The sequence below is a fragment of the Choloepus didactylus genome, chromosome 9, assembly GCF_015220235.1.
Source record: "Choloepus didactylus isolate mChoDid1 chromosome 9, mChoDid1.pri, whole genome shotgun sequence".
NCBI lineage: Eukaryota > Metazoa > Chordata > Mammalia > Pilosa > Megalonychidae > Choloepus > Choloepus didactylus.
The window spans coordinates 60,172,826-60,190,095 of record NC_051315.1 but is presented as its reverse complement, the minus strand read 5'-3'; the positions used below and the strand labels follow the sequence as shown (position 1 = coordinate 60,190,095).

At 40.6% G+C, this 17,270-nt stretch overlaps 1 protein-coding gene across 3 annotated transcripts in view; it reads right to left on the bottom strand.

The window, feature by feature from the left end:
* Window positions 1–585: 585 nt before the first annotated feature.
* GAD1 (glutamate decarboxylase 1) overlaps window positions 586–17,270 on the bottom strand; it is a 38,425-nt gene continuing 21,740 nt past the window's right edge. For all 3 annotated transcript variants that reach the window (XM_037849971.1, XM_037849970.1, XM_037849973.1), the window contains 11 exons: window positions 15,125–15,237; window positions 13,842–13,957; window positions 13,678–13,757; window positions 13,399–13,453; window positions 11,966–12,082; window positions 10,826–10,890; window positions 7,880–7,958; window positions 6,700–6,849; window positions 4,492–4,599; window positions 2,973–3,062; window positions 586–2,025 (listed from right to left, as the gene is read on the bottom strand). In XM_037849971.1, coding sequence (XP_037705899.1) covers window positions 1,852–2,025; window positions 2,973–3,062; window positions 4,492–4,599; window positions 6,700–6,849; window positions 7,880–7,958; window positions 10,826–10,890; window positions 11,966–12,082; window positions 13,399–13,453; window positions 13,678–13,757; window positions 13,842–13,957; window positions 15,125–15,237 — 1,147 coding nt within the window. In that variant the 3' untranslated portion in view covers window positions 586–1,851. The remainder of the gene's footprint in view (window positions 2,026–2,972; window positions 3,063–4,491; window positions 4,600–6,699; window positions 6,850–7,879; window positions 7,959–10,825; window positions 10,891–11,965; window positions 12,083–13,398; window positions 13,454–13,677; window positions 13,758–13,841; window positions 13,958–15,124; window positions 15,238–17,270) is intronic.

Genomic DNA, 17,270 nt, shown 5'->3' with positions numbered 1-17,270 from the left:
ACATGTGCTAAATAGGGTACTCCTTGTATCCCAAATGAATGAAATAGTATTATTACAGCTTAATAGAATGCCATAAAAAGTGGGCCCTGTAGCCTAAAGATCCAACACCAAAATATGTTTCCAGAGGAAGTGAATTAGGACCACTGTAAAAGTATCAATGGCAAGAAGGTACAAGTCTGTGGTTTTACAGGTGTTCGGATACTGCAGTCGCCAAATGATATAAAATCCCCACTAGGAGGAAAATTTGTCTGCCATGCATACTGCTGTGATCTCAGTGCCTAGAACAGAGCCTCTACATAGGAGGAAAATATATTGGTTGAGTGACTGAATGAATGGAACTCCAAGGTACAAATAGAAAAACAATAAACAGCTGAAGGGTTGAGCAGAAACTTTTTGGAACTTTTTATACAACCATAATGATTTTATAGACTAAGGACTCTGGAACCTATGTCAGTGAATCCCAGCTTGGTAAAGAGGGACTGAGCATCACCTAAAGTCAGTTAGCAGAAAGTGAACGGGCTGCGGTTGTTCCATGTAACTATAATTGAAAATATCTCTCAGCATGAAACACAAAATGGAAGAAAATTTTCGTTCAAATTCTCCATGGAGAATATTTTTATTTATTGATATTCTTCTTGCATACTCTAAAACGCACAGTGTGAATTTCCTGTCTTCAAAAACAGTTGTGAGCCTGGTCAGTTTATCTGAGCTCTTCGGAAGGTCTTCAGAAACATGGCCTTAGGTTTTAGCTAAGCGAGTCACAGAGATTGGTCATGTACTACTCAAAATTACAGGGGTCTAGTCATTACCCAACAGTTCCTAGAAAAGCTTGGAGAACACCAAACATATAGCCAGACAGAGAGGGTAACAGAAGAGCAGATGCTATTTAAGTAATGGGATTTCCATATATACGACTTTATATACAGTATCAGAATTCTTTTACAGACAGCAAACTTAGGCTTATGTCATTTTTTAAGGGCACTCTAATATAAACACAAGTCTCACTACTTTAAATCTTTTCTCTTTGGCTCACAAATGCACGAAAATACCATAAACAGTGTTCAGAACTTACTTCAATAATATATAAATAAAATACATTACAAATGGGAAGAAAATACAAGACACCTCTTCAGCATGGTAAATATCTGAATATAAATATTTCATTTACCTACAATTAAACAATCATTGGATTCATTACATATGTTCTTCCCCTCCCCCCAAGGTCAGACGACAGTAATATACACAACTGACACATATTAATCTCTAAAAATACAGCAATAGCACACGGGTTACAACGACTCTGCTACTACTTTCCCTTAATAGGATCCTAACGGGGAGGGTGTGACAAGAGTCACCTAGTGGTGTTGCTTCTCATCGGTCATTACTTCAGACAGGAGCAACACTGACTTTGAGGTCAACTTCCCTCGGTTCCTAAGACACTACAGTTTGAAAACCATCTTTCCTGTGGTTGTTGGGCAAGCTAGTTTGCAGCATGTTTAGTCCCTCAGTAACTGCTGAAGATAAAGCAAATTCTCTTGAAGAGGGAAACATGCTGTGATCTATTACTCAGCCACACTCACTATACATATACATACATATATATATATATAGGGAGAGAGAGGTATATATAACTGTACATATATACTGTATTCCTAATGTGCAACTTTTTAAAAAGAACATTTCCTGCTAACTATAACAAACAAGCTTTTAAGTAAGGTTTTAACAGTATTCTTCAAGATAGTATATTTTTCCTCAGTGAAATGGCCTAAGTGTTCAGCAACTTACGGAGGTTTGCTCTAGAGGGCCAGAGGGGAAAGGGAGTTCCATAAACGCGGGTTCCGCAGCGGTGGATTACAGGTCCTGGCCCAGTCTTTCTATCTCCTCAATGAGGAAGTCGATGTCGGACTGCGTGGCGGCTGGGTTCGAGATAACCATCCGGAAGAAGTTGGCCTTGTCTCCTTGAGGCTGGTAGCCCACCATGGTTGTGCCTGATTCCATCATTAGGGCTTTGATTTTTGGAGCCACCTTGTGATTGAAAACACAAACCAAAATTCTAGACTGATATTAACACCCCACACTTTTTAAAAAGTTAATCCATTTCTTGGTTGGGAACAGAGCAACTTGCTCTTTACTATTTGTGTTTATATTGACACAAAGGCAAAGAAATATTTTATATCCATGTAGCTTTGGTGGCTAATATATTATAGCTATGTAAGGTGTACCCAGTCATAAGTTCCTCAGAAAGTACTGTGTGACTGAATTTTGAGTTCAGTCATGGAATAAAGAAAATAAAACCAAAACCAAAAAACAAACAAACAAAAATTCTTGTGGGCAACAATACAATATAAGGCTTCTGTCTAATCCAGAGCCCAGCGATCCTCCCTGGTCCAGAGACAGTGTTCAACAAGTATTGGTTGAATGGCTGGGTGAAGGAAATAAAATATAAATATCATCTGCATATAAACTACATATAGAAGTCAACAACTAGAATGAAACAACATTAGAATAGACTTGAACTTAATAAAAGCTGTTTTAACAAAGACATAATTTAAAATAGAACGATCTTAGGAACATGTATATTATCCAGTTGCCCTGCATATAGCCCCTTTAATGAATATCACCAACCAGAGACAGGGACGCAGCCTTTAGAGGTTCCTGTTGTATCTGAACCACACCAAGGGGACAATCCAGACCCAAGGAGAAGACTGGAACAGGATGGCTCGCCACCAGCCCATTACGATAAGCACATGGGTAACGACAACTCTGCTACTACTTTCCCTTAACAGGATACTAATGGGAGGGTGTGACAAGAGTCACCTAGTGTTGCTGCTTCTCATCCGTCATTACTTCAGACAGGAGCAACACTGACTTTGAGGTCAGCTCCCCCATTAGAAAGACACATTAGAATGAGGACATCCTGACCAGCCAGAGAGATTTCAGAGAGTTGGATGAGACAAGGAGAGATCTCATACCCTGTGTAGCTTTTCCCGTCGCTCAGGACTATCTGGAACACCTCTAAGGCTTTGTGGAATGTACCAGAAACAGACGTTTGTGTGCTCAGGCTGCAGAGATTTTAACAAACAAAACAAAGAAAATTATGAGAACTTGAGAGAAAGCTGTCCCCTGACCCATATGTACTCTCGTGAAAGTTTCTCAAACCAAAGGAAACGGCTAATGTCCATCTTGAAGTCGATGTTACTAGAATACCAGGGAGGACAACATCTGGTCTAACCAATTTTCTAGATAACTGAAGTTATCACCTTTAAACACTGAAATGTTATTTAAAAATCTACATTATCTAGGTAACTAAAAAAAGTATTATCCAGTTCACCATTTTGTAGGATCTCACTTATAGCAGATGCTTGAAAAAGTTTATTTTATTGATACTGAATATTTTATTAGTTTATTATACTGATACTGGATTTTTTTCTTGATGACTCAGGATTATCATTATGCACATTAGTATTTATTTAAAACCATAAGACAGGACTTACTGAGTTGTCAAAAACTGTTTGTGTCCCTACACTAAAGGCTCCTGTGCTTTCTGAGTTCTATATTCTTGCTAGAGTTTTTCAGTTTCCTCCCTCATTGCCATTTGCTATCACTGTACCTGCCTCTCACTGGCTTGAGATATCACATTTGCTGTTTCTGATCTACAATTAGAAAGTTTAAAATAGTATAAATGAGCAGAGTGACACCCTTAGGTGAAATGCATGGACATTGTATCATCGTTTTTTAACTGCTCAGGGCTCTTATTTTCTCATTTAGTGACTCTCAGGTGTGTTCCCAATAACAGTTTAATTTCCTTATAAATGGACAAATGCTGAATGTAGGTGGTATATTTTACTGGGTTATGAGTGCATTTTCTTTTATTCAATACTGGTCCCTCTTCCATCTTTCCTGAACCAACTGTAAATTGCATTAGGGCAGGGGGAATCTGTTTGGCCAATTCTCTGTCACCCAGCTCCTGGCACAATGCCTGGCTCGCAGCAGGCACTCAGTAAATATTCGTACAAGAAGTCCTTTACCATGTGCAAGGTGGATGTGAATTTAGGGCAGAGACAGTTTTATCTTGCTCTCTTCATAATGAAACTATGAAAGTGGAACCTCATTTTAGAACTGGTCTTGTGGAGACCAGGACATACCCATTGTATAAGATTCCTGGAACTGAGAAACACTTTATCAAGGAGCTCAACACAGTAATAAGACAAATCCAACAACAATGATGAAGTATTCAGACCTGCCAAGAAAAGACCTTTTGCCTGCAAACGGTTGGCCTAGAGCTACACCATTTTAGAAGAGGTAAAGGAGGAAAGTCACCCCAATGCTACCAGAAGAACAGTTCACAGGCCAGGAGGGAATTAAATGAAGAGTGCATGAGAATGACAATTTGGAATCAGCTTTTGGCAATGTGGGAAAATATGGCTTCAGGAGCTTCCCTCAATAGGTTTTCCAGAAATGCTGTACATCCAGTCTATGATGCCAACCTACCTCGCCACTGAAAACCATCTCAAATTCTTCTCTGTTTTTAATCTTGGCATAGAGGTACTCGGCCAGTTCCAGGCATTTGTTGACCTGATTTTCAAATCCCACGGTGCCCTGTATTAAAAAGAAGTCATGTTTGTTGGTGAGAGGTTGCATTTGTCTCTCTTGACTGGGCATTGGGGGAGGCTACACAGTCCTGGTCGATTGGAAACATAAAAAGGGTATTCTTGGGGAAGGTTGGGGAGAGCCATCTAATTAAATGAGTAAAGCTTCTTCACAGCTCTGCACACAATAAAATGAAATGTGCCTGCTTGCTCTTTTGAAGGCACTCTAGGTCTGGGCAGTTACTCTCAGTAGGGCTTTTAGCTCCCTGCTAGCTGTTTGCAGCCTGACCCTGAAGCATATTTCTGTTTGCTTTAGGATAGTGCTCTCAAAGTGTCATCATGGACTGGGGCCAGTCCATGTTTGTAACTGGACCATGATGAGATACATATGGAAACTTAAATTAAGCAATAAGAAACTTTTGTAGCAATTCGACAGCAATTTTGTAGAAATGTTATGTCCATTGAGTCTATGAAAAAAAAACGGAGCTTGTATTTATATGGTTTTTAAATTTCATTTTTCTTGCAATTCATTTGTATTGTACCGGTCCATTGTAAGTTAAAAAAAACACAACAAAAAACGGATTCTTTACCACAGATAGTTTGAGAAACACTGCTTAGAAACACACCGTCCCCACCCCAGCAACAAATGCTGGCAAACACGTCCCAGGCTCTCCCAGGCAGGCCACCTTCCACTTAATGCAGTATTATCACTTTTTGGTGACAGGCAGGCAGGCAGATGGGGAAGCCAGTGGTCTCAGTACATGCCCTGAGATGGCAAGAGCTCCAACTATTGAAAAACTGGCCGAGTGTGAATTTCAAAAGCCAGCATGGCTGAATTAGCAGCAGCAGCAGGAGGGTTGTTGAGTGGGTCAGGTGTTAACAAGGAGAGCAGATGCACAAGGCTGCCTTTTGGATTGTTAGTGGGCTACGCCGAGTCCAACACTGACAAAGTGTAGGCTCCCTCAAGTAGCACCACTGCTGATCATCCACCATGGCCGGGCCACTTGGGAATGAAGTCTCACCAGAGTCTCAGCTCAGCAACCAATACACCATGAGCCAAGACTCAGGCAGATGGCTCAAGAGCTTATTGTTAGGCAAAATCAAGACACAAGTTACCAAGACAGGTCATGTTGTCATTATATTCAAGATGATACAGGGTTCTTGGAATTAATGGCTATTTATATGTTTAAAATACCTATGATAACTTTATGGTGGAAATCAAATTTGGACTATTTCTACATTAAGACAAAATGACTTAATGAGGAAAAAAAACTAATAATCAGTCAAACTCCTCCTACAGAACAAATATACAACTGATTAGATATTTTTGCTGCAAAACCTCATTGTTTTGGTATTGGGTAGATACAATCTAAAACATGGAAACTATTTAAATTAATGAAGGTAAATAAAAACAATACATGCTATCAAAGCTGTGAAATCAAAATTGCCTTTACTTGATTGCAGAAAAATACTTTTGAAGCCAATAGTCACATGGTAATTCACTCTCTCACCCATAATTTTGGGAGAAATTCCAAAAGTTTGTTTTTTTCTGGGTACAGAAAAATAATCCCAAAGGGCTGATGATGAATGCTGACACAGCATGTTTCATCCAGCAGAAGGATTTCTCAGAATAAAGTATGCTTTTTCGGAATAGTGTATAGACTATGATAATGGGAAAGCCATTATTTAAATAGAAGTTAAAACTGTCATATATATTCCATGATTAAAGGCCTTATAAAGGATTTCAGGGTTCTACACAGAATAATACAGTAATTTCATCTTTTATCTCTTTCTTAACATCGGTACTAAATATTTTCAGCATCCCTAAAGATTGCCCTGGAAGTCCTTAGCATAATTTTCAGTTGTTGTAAGAGAGAGTTCTAAGAAAACATGATAATTCAAATTGAGGGGAATGAATGAAAGGAGGGAGAACTTGACTTGAGGGATAAAGTTATTTCATTTCTCCAAAGAGAAAATGCAGTTAACCCAATTATCTAGATATTGATTACACACATAGCGAATTATCTGTGATCTATGCTTGCCTCTCTTTTGCCAGCCAGCCTGTGCAAATTACATTTCTGCTCCATTTCCTGAATTCTCTCCTTCGTACCTTTGCTTTCCACATCAACCAGAACTTGAAAATGTCCACATGGCGGCCACACTGAATTGCCTTGTCCCCAGTGTCATAGGAGACATCGTATTGCTTGTCTGGCTGGAAGAGGTATCCTGCGCACATCTGGTTGCATCCCTGGAGTATACCCTGTTGTGGAAATCAGAGGCATGGGTACGTCTGTACTTGCACTTCAGAGATGGGGTCTGCTTTGAAACAGGGCTGGCTGCACTGAGAAGGAAGGACCCGGCGTCCCATGCAACATTTCTTCACTGTCTATATGTCCTTCTCTAAAACCACTCTTAGAAAAGATCACCTTTGCTCCTTTCCCTTCTGTCACTCTGATTAGAAAATGATCTTTTGTCTCAGATGCCTCACAACAGGAGCCCTACTATCCCTCTCAGGGGCATTTGGGAATGTGTGTGGGTATTTGGGGCTGTTTCAAAGACTGGGAAGTGCTATGCATTTGGTAGACAGGGGCTAGGGACATACATTTCCTTCAGTGGGTGGGACAGTCTCATGCTGTGAAGGGCTTCCCTCCCCAAAAAACACCCCCACTGAGTCTTCCATTCTTTTCCAGGATCTTCTATGAAGTTATGATGGGAGTAAGCAGCTTGTACAGATTCTGGCTCCTGTAGGCTAGAGAGAGACTTTTTGGATGCCTCAGTCTGCAAAAGTTTCACTGGAGCAGCGATGGAGGGAAGGGCAGCTAAAATTAGCTGCATAAAGGAGGGAATATCACATTAATCCATTTATAGAAGCTTTTCGATCAACATTCCTTCTTGCCTTAAGTTAACATTCGTAGCTGTTCTTGGGACCACAAATTCTGGTTAAGAATTTGAAATATGTCCCAATGATTGCTTTTTGTCTTTACTGAGGTGAGAGTCGGTGCTTCACTCTCCCCAACCTTTCTCACTTTTGTCTGTGTAAACATGACCAAACATTAAATTAAATGATCCCCTTAGAGTTTCTGTCACTGACAGGGCCCTGAGTACTGAACGAGGGAGAAAGGCAGCACCAGGTGAGCTAACGGCTGGCAGACAAGGGGAGGAAAGACCAGCACCGGCGGCCTCACAGTGGGGCTGCCAGGCTTGTCCTGTAAAAGGCCCCATGCTTTTCTCTTCCTGCGGCTTCTAGAGCACGAGCAGGCTGCCAGCGGATCTCTGGAGGGAGTACAGACCTTTTCCTTGACAAGAATGGCAGAGCACTGCAACAGCACGCCCATCATCTTGTGGGGGTTCCAGGTGACTGAGTCGGCCCTGAAAGAAGCACAGGATACTTTCAGGTGAAGCTGCAGGAGTCAGAAAGAGATAACTGTCCAGAGGAAAACACCACCCACTTCAACCCGTCAGTAAACGTTTTCGACACCTGTGCTCCTAAATGGGCTAACCAACTGGTAAGCAAATGCTTTGCAGGCAGTCTGAGGGTGTTAAGTGGCACGCTGCCTCCTTTAAGTGATTGCTATTCATAATAGCTCATAGTTATCAGTAACTTCTTATATATCCTGTTGTTCTGAGAGCTTTCCAGATATAAGTGTGGTGTTGTGGTTAAGAACGCAGGCTTTGGAGCCCACGCTGTCCATGTCTGAATCCTGGCTCTGACATTTGCTGGCTTGGGCAAGTTATAGAACTCCCCTGTCTTGGTTTTTCCCTCCGTAAAAGGGAGAGAATAAATGCCTACCACATAGAATCGAATAAAGAATAAAATGAGTTAATAAATATAAAAGTCTTTAATAATGGCTGGTATATGTAATTTTCACAATAACCCTACGATGTAGGTACTATTATTACTTCTATTTTAGATGGAGAAACTAAGGCACAAAAAAGTTAAATACAGCACCCAAAGTTACACAGCTGGGAAGGGTTGGAGCCCAAATGCAAGCCCAGAGAGTGTAACTGCAGAGCCATTGCTAATAACCACTCCACTAGCCTGCCTCCCTGTAGACAACAGCCTTTGGCTTCCCTCTACGTTCCTGTTTTTATCTACAAAGTGGGCTTGGTGATGCTGACCTACCTACTTAAGGGGTAATATGAAAAGTGACACCTAAAAACAAGCATTGACTGGACTTTTCTAGACTTTGACTACCTAGCAGCATTGCTTAAATGCTCAACGAGCAAGTTATTGCCAGTTTAGGCTGCAGTGATGGCTTAACAAGCATGGTCTCCTGCAACCGCATCACTCTATCAGATACAATTAAATGGTTAAGGAGCACACTAGCTAGAACATTACAGAAACGACTAAGTGTAATGTATGATGATTAAAACTTGGGTAACTGCTTCAGTGGTTTACAGGCTCTTTCCCAATTGCATGGCCCACAGCTGGGCTCTGCGTTTTAATACCTGGGAAGGATGCTTTCCCTGACACAGCAACTGACTCAAAATTATATTGCCTCTATTCTCTCCCTATAACTAAACGCTTGCTGTGAATTTTTAACCTCCTTATCCTCCTTAGATCCTTTAGAGGGAAAATAATTTAGCATATATGTGACTACAGGATGTGCACTGTATTTCAAAGAGAAGAGAGAAATGCCTGAAATATGTTTCCCGAGTGCATAATGAAGAAAACCTTTGTGAAAGAGATGTAAAAAGTTCCAAGAAAAGTTGACTAAATGCTTTTCTCATTAAAAATTGTCATTGTCAAGCCATATTTAAAAGGTTGTGAATTTAATCAATTTTCTTATTGCTATTACTCACTGAGTCATTAAAAAATCATATTTAGATCTCATAAAACATCTTAAGTGGTTTTCTGAATGTCCTAAAGTTCTGTAGTAAATGATTCTTTGCTGCTACAAATGGAAAGTAATAAGACATGATATGGATTTGATTTCCTTTAGAAGATATATGTGCTTTAAAATGTTAGGAAAAAAAAGTTGAGTGCAAAACGTTTCAGGTTTTCCTAGACTCAAAAGATGGAAAATGAAAATTGCTTGAGACATCTAAAATACAGTTGGAGTGGTTCATCTACATTTAATATATTATCTTAAAAGTTACAGGGTTATATAACTGTTTCACCAGCCTCACCCACCATGACATGGCTTTTCAAAATGGGGACAGAATGAAGGAAGCGCAGTAGAGATTTTAAAAAAAAAAAAAAGAAGAAAAAAGAAAGCCAGAGCCCTTGCTACGAGAAACCAGTGGTGCTTTCCTGGGTGCCTGCTCACTATCGCCCTCTCTGACTCAGTCTGCTATTACCTCTCTCTCTTTCTCCACCACCTCGGCCTCTTTGATGGTCCAACCTGCCAACAACAGCCCTGCTTCGGGGCCTTTCCACTTGCCACTCCCTGTCAGGAATGCTCCTCCCACGTCCTGGCTCCCTCTCTTCCCATATCCCAGTATCTGCTGAAATGTCACCTCCTCAGAAAGGCCTCTGACCACCCTGCCTAAAATAGCATTCTCATCACACACTGTTACCTAACCCTATTTTACTCTTCTTGACTATGAGACGGATTATATATCTATTTGTTTATAAACTTCTAACCCAATGGAATAGAAGCTTCAGGAGCGCAAAGACTCTGTGCTCAGTAAATATTTGCTGAATCAATAAATGAATCAATTTGAGCTTCATTATGGATCATTACTAAGGAATCAGGTCAAAATCACATTTGAATTAGAACACCCACTAAACCTGAATGGTGAAAAAGAAAATAAGTAAGTTAGGTATGCGGAGTGTCTTATCCCTTTCCCAGCAGTAACCTTCCTGAGAAAGAAGTTTAATGAAATTACGCCCTTCCTGTGACCTTGGCAAACTCGGACTGAACCTTCACATCTCTGCTCTGCTCTGGTTTTTCTCTCTTCTTTTGCGACCCAGGCATCTTGCAATTACATCTACTGTTACTGTTAACAGATTTTGTTGTAACTATTGACTTATTTATCTTTCTCTCTCAATTGTGAGCTCACTGAGGACTCATTTGGGAAATCAAAGATGATTTCCATATCATCTTTTTCCTGTATGGTTCCTACCATACAACAGTGGTCAATAAGTGTCTGCTGAACTAAACTGAGCTTCGTCAGATTGAAACGAGATGTTGGGAATCACGGCAAGGGGAGGTGCAGCCGACAGGGCGGGCTCAGCGGCCCGTATGTCTGAGGTTCTGAAAGCGGGGAGGCCGAGTGAGCCCTGGCCGTACCTTTCTATGCCACTGAGTTTATGGCGGTGCTTCCTGGACATGAGCAGCCCGCCGCCCCAGGCAGCCTGTGAGGACAGAGAGAGGAGAGGGAGAGGGGAGCAGTGACACCGAAGAATCCCAAACCATCACTCCACACTGCTGGTAAAACACGATCAGAGATAATGTCAAAGGGAAAACACAGACGCTACTTTGACAAAATAGCCTACACTGTTCAGCCAGTGGCAAGGCTAAGTATCATCATTTGTCATTTCTTTTGGGAAAACTCCTCCAAGTTAGCATCAGAGCAGCTGTGTGAATGACGCAAGTGATTTGGGGTTGAGCCCACAGCAGCATCTAAAGGCCCAAAGTACTATAGGAAACCAAAGACAGTCACGTGAGCCCTGGAGGAGCTCTGGCAGCTACAGGAGGACTGGAGCCTGCCATCTCACTCTCCCCACAGCAGAATTCTAAGGGCCCCGAAAAACTCAGAACATAGCCCCTGCCGGGCTTGGAGTCCCACAACTAGAGAGCAAGGCACTTTTGTGGGAACCATGAGGTGTGCTTCCTGAATAGCTCGGTATGCCTCATGCCACAAGAGCCTTTGCTAGTCATTTGCTCAATAGCAAGCGAGACTGTCCCAGTGTCCAGTTGTGGGAAGTTGAATCCATAAGAGAGTAGAGAGAGAAAGGGAAAATTTACACAAACACCCAGCCACGTGTGTGAATATGCAACTTTTGTGTTCCAGGGCAAATTTGGGGCTAAATCTCTTAGTCTATAACACCTTTCATATACTGCCTTATTTTTCCTATATGTAGCAGCCACACATTTTTTAGAAAAGTGTCATAGATGGCAGGACTGAAGGCAGGAAGCCGAGCATACATTCATGGTCACTTTCTATATGTTGTATCTTATATTGTTTCACTCTGAAAGCAGTTGTACTTTTTTTGTCCAAACAAAGCTACCTGGGAGGGTGATGGAGACATCTTCTAGGATAGCAATTGGCCAGTGACAAATGATTTACAGGGGCCAGAGAAGAGCCGGAACTAATGTGGTCAGAGAGAGGGCTCACTGGGACGTTGGGAGAAGCTTGAGGCAAATCATAAAGCAGCGTTGCTTCTACCCCAGAAGGAACTGGACAGCTCTGTGAGTTATAGCACTTACATCGACATGCAGCCAAAGGTTATATTTCTCACATATATCTGCAATCTCCTGTATCGGATCAAAAGCTCCATAAACAGTCGTGCCAGCAGTTGCATTGACATAAAGAGGAAGGTATCCCTACAAAGTAAGAGAGATGGGCTGATCAGTCTTTTTAACATTTCTCATTTGCTCATTTCCACATGAGGTGGAAGAATTGCAGTAACGTTTATTTCTGACAGCTATCAACTAAGCTGGTATTGCATCAGATCCTATATCTGGTAGTAATCTGGTTCATTCATTCATTCACTTAAATATTTTTAAGGGACTTTTATGTGCCCGGCCCTGTTGTAGATGTAGTGAGCACAGCAGATGAAGATTTCTGTCCTCACAGAGTTAACAATCTAGCGGTGGTGGTAGTAGTAGTGATAGACAATAAATAAAGTTAAATAAGCAAAATAGACAGCATGTTTGATAGTGATATGTTGTATGGAGGAGCATATAGCAGGAAAGAGTATACTAGTCAGTATTTGGAGTAATGGGCAGGTATTTCTGAATACTATCTGGACATTGTTCTTTTTAGAAGCTGTGTTGTGCTAAGTTTATTAATATAATAATTATACTGAAGCATTGTTTGGTTATTTAAAACAGCTCCATACATTGTCACTCATTGTAGAAACAGAAAAATTTTGATGGGAACAAAAAAGAAATGAAGAATAGAGTGGCGTAATAGAGCTAACGCAGGTTTGGAGACATCTATGAGTCCTGGGTTTGTTTGATGCTCGGCTCCCCGTCTACTCTTGCCCGGCCCTAGCAACACTTCCATCCATTTCTTCTTCGGAGGCCCCAGCAAACAGCTTCAGTTAAGAAGGAGGTACAAGAATGGAACCAAAACAACAATGTATCTGGTAAATGTCCTGACAGCTAGCTGGCAGCGACTTGTGGATACATCTGTTTTATGGGATTTTTGTTGTTGTTGTTGTTTAATAGAATTTTTGAGGCTGGATTCCCCAAATATGATGGGCCATCTGCCAGGGCAAGAAAAAAGTTTGCTAAACAGAATCCTAAGCAGCTAAAATGGCATTTGTTAAAATGAGATTTTACCTCACAAGTAGCAAGTGAAAAAAGCTCAATTAGGCTGTATCTTCATGATGTTCAGGCAGCTAATTTATTAAAGAACATCATACTAATCATCTGACACAATGAAGATGTTACATGTGGTTTAATGACTCAATTTCTGATTTAAAAAAAAAAAATTTGATATTGTAGAGATATGGCTTTAAAGCCAAATTGTCTCACAAGTTGGAAATAAGCAAATAAATATCCGGGAGTAGTATTTTAGAAACACAATAAAATTACCTTTTATTTTATCAAAAGCTTTTATTGTCTAGGGCAGAAAGGAGGCATTTAAAACAATTTGTATTCACCAGAGTTTAGATGCACCATAGAGTACATACCTTTTGCTTGGCTTCAAGAATTTTTGCCTCTAAATCAGCTGGAATAATCTTCCCTCTGTAATTATTGTAAAAGTAGAGAAATTAAAATGAAGAATCAATGAAATTGCACATGAAAAAAACTTCAACAGCAGCAAAAAAGGAATTTAATCGGATATTTTCAACAGACCATTAGCAGCTTGGCATACTGTACTGAGCCAGTCCTTAAGAACAATAAAACAAATTTAACAGATGAACATATTTAATACATCAAGAACCTAATATTCACTCTCCTCTGCCTACCTTTCATTGCACTTTATCAAAATCACATTGTCCGTTCCAAAGCCAAGTGCAGCCCCAGCTTTCTTTATGGAATAGTGACTCTACAACAAACAGAGACTTGAAGTTAAAAATCAGATAATACCTTGGGAAACACCACAACCCATCAGGAGGACCCCCCAACTCACATGTTCTGAGGTGAAGAGGACAAGTTTAGGCGCGGCTGCCATGCCTTTTGTCTTAACTTCCGGGAAGAACTTGTAGCGAGCAGCCATGATGCTGTACATGTTGGATATGGCTCCCCCTATTGGCAAGCAGAGACATAGGGAGGCACTGGGGGCTCTTGCACTACTGTTTTTAACAATAAAAGCTGGGCAGGTGTCTCAGGAAATAAGGGGGGTCAGGAAGGAAAAGGATATTATCCTTATAGGTTTTGCTGGCTTCCCTACTGTGGGGCTTCCCTCTGGACCCTTTGCCCTAGAAATACAAATAGCCATGCTCATTAGTAAAGCAATTTGGCTAGAGGTGATTCAGGTCCTCCAGTGCCCTTCCTGCCTAAAGCCTAGAGAGAAATATAAGAGGTGGCAGCAGCAGTCACTGCAAAGAAAGAGGTGAGTTACAACCTTCCTCCTTCCACTTTCTGCTCAGTCTATTTACTGAACAATGTGTCCTGGGTCAGAAATACAGAGAGTGTGATGGAGCCTGCAGAAGGAAGCAGTGACATAGCCTGGTTACCTGCCTGGCTACTGCTCCTCACTCCAATGGAGTTATTGAACCGTTTAGGAGGGCTCTGAGTTTATAAAAATAAAAATAAATTTGTGTTTACCTAAAGAAAGATGCAAGGAGAACTGAGGTGACTATGGAGGTGTGTGTGACCAACACAGACTAGTGACTTTTGCATCAACTACTTAATGATTAAACAGACAAATTAATGGTCTGCTTGAATTGCCTGGACAGTTGCTATTCTTGCTTCTTCTCTTCCCCTTGTACATGCTCACATGGTCCCCAGTACCACCTATACCTCTTCCCTACCTGCAAGAATACCTGTCCTTGTTTTAAATATTCTTCTTGTGTCTACATCAGACTAGAGATTCGAAGTAGATATACCATTTTGGCTAAAGCTGATCAGTCAACTGATATCCTTGATACATTGATCTGCAGTTTAATCAAACTGTTTTTGGAGTTGTTTAGCATGGTTTAGACACCACCTTTGTCAGTTGTTTAGCATGGTTTAGATACCACCTTTGTCAGTTTGTGTAAGTTTACGAACAGTCTTTGTTAGTGTCCATAGAAGGTAGCATTCTTGCTAGCCTTAATTCTGACTAAGACAGGAAAGCAGAAGTATTGATAATTTCTTTTAAAGGTCATGATTCTTCCACAAACCCACTTTGTGCTTAGTGTTCTCACAAGGTTCCCAAGGATCTATATTGCAAAGTTTGAGGAGAATCAAGGGAAGAGAAGAGAAACCTACCAGGAGAAAATATCCCATCACCATCTTTACTTGACCATCCAACTATCTCTCTCATCTTCTTAAGTGTTATTTGCTCCATGAGGACAAACACTGGTGCAATTTCATAGGTAAACCTGGAAAGTTTTGAGGAAAGGAATGAAAATAAAGAAGACAAGCCACTAATTTTGGGAACACAGATGACTGGTTTAGCACTTTTATTTGGTTTCTAAAAAAAGCTGTTCAAAACCACTAAAATAATTCACTTCCTAGAAATGCATTGTTACCAATCATAAAAATTCAGAAATCAGACTGGGTTACCAAGAAAGTTGGTAGAAATCTCTGCTCTGTGATTCTTCACGACAAAACAGCTTCTCATCTGAATGGAATGGCTTACGTGCAGTCTGCCCAGAGGAATAAATAGAAGGAAAGAAAATGCCTTTTCTGGGTCCCCTTCACATCTAAACTTGTAGGATGATGCAAATGTTAACTGAAAAAATGTATTGTAAGTTCTACATAAAATTGGATTGCAACAGTTTTTTTTTTACTCTGCCAATTTCACACCTGTACAAGCTATAAACCCCAGAGCTAAAGTCTACCTTCTAAAAACAATGCAAACATCTTAAAACTGTGAAGATAATTGGAAATATTGACCCAGATTTTAAATATCTCAATAAAATTATCTGTATTGTTTTGTTACTGATAATCCCCAAGGACAGGTGTGTTTCTATAATTCTCTGAAGTCAATATCCATCAAGAGTAATTATAAGTGATAATTTCTAATTACCAATCATAAATAACAAGAAGGCAGTCAACTGACATACACAGCTAATTGTGGGCATCAGATATCCTTGTAGGTTGCGTTTGTCTTCTAACAAGTTGGTTTAAAAGTGGCAAGCTAGGTTCTTCCTAAAGCAATTCAAAATAGAGTACATAGTCTGGTGGACTAGTCATTGAAACAAGATGGTGGCACCAAGCATAGGGTCTAAGAGAAATCAACAAGGGTCCATCCACAGAAAATTAAGCCAGAAAACAAAAAGGTATTTGCTGAACTCTGAGGCTCTTTGTCTTTCTTCTTTTTTTTTGGCCTTCTTAATACTTCTTAAATATTAGTATGGGCTCAGACCATCCTTGCTGAAGACAGATGCCTAGATTGACTCAGCCAAGTGATATGGAAGACTTTATCATTGGATAGGGTATTTGGGCTGAATGTCACTATTGAGGACTAATGGGAATTCATGCTGGCTTAATGATTTAGGAAAGCTATTTGCAAGGATGAGATAACCATAATTGTACATAAGACACAAGTGAAGCTATGAATTTTTAATCACGGAGAAAAAACAATCACATTAATCACATGGATGGGAGAAGAGGACAAAAAGATCCTGGAGGATCCTCAGGATATATATGTTGGTAGAAGAATTTTGTTTCCAAAAAGAATATGTCCATTTTCCTTAGGAGGCCCCTAGAAATTTAGGAGGAAGACCTTTGGAAAATTATGTGTTCAATTACCATCACCTCTGGAGGTCACAATCATGCTTTGGTTCTGCTCTGAGCCCCATCACCGTAGCAACCAACACTCCCTCATGTCTGATGGCCTGATAAAGGAAGAAGAAGAGAAGGATTCCTGGTTTAGCCTGTGCTGCTGAGTGTACCAAGAGGCATACTCATGATGTACTGCTAACCACACTTGAACAAATGTGTTATCAATGGTTCCACTTGATTTTTTGGAAAACTTGTTGGAATGGCAAAAAATGTTGGCATGGTGAACTGGTTGGCAGTGTGTGCACTAGAATCTCACAACACCAAATAAGAAGGCTGTCTGGGGTTGCCATGGAGGTAAGGCAAGGAACAAATGGAATCATATACCGTAATATCAGAACCTGATCAAGGATTGGATGAACATTGAGTTGGAAGTCAATTCAGTGTTAGATGACCAGACGGGGAAGGGACAGGGATGGGACTGAAGGAAGGGGGATTGGTCCAACTCCATGTGTTATGATTTGAGTCAATTTAGGTCCCAGGTTTGCATGAGGAGGAGGAACATGGCCATTACTCTCAGGATTGGGAGTAAGACTCTATAGAGTTCAATAATGAGATTATCAATGTCATCTATTTCAGGTTCCTGTTCTGTATCAGCTATCTAGTTCCTAAGATTTCCTTTCAGTTC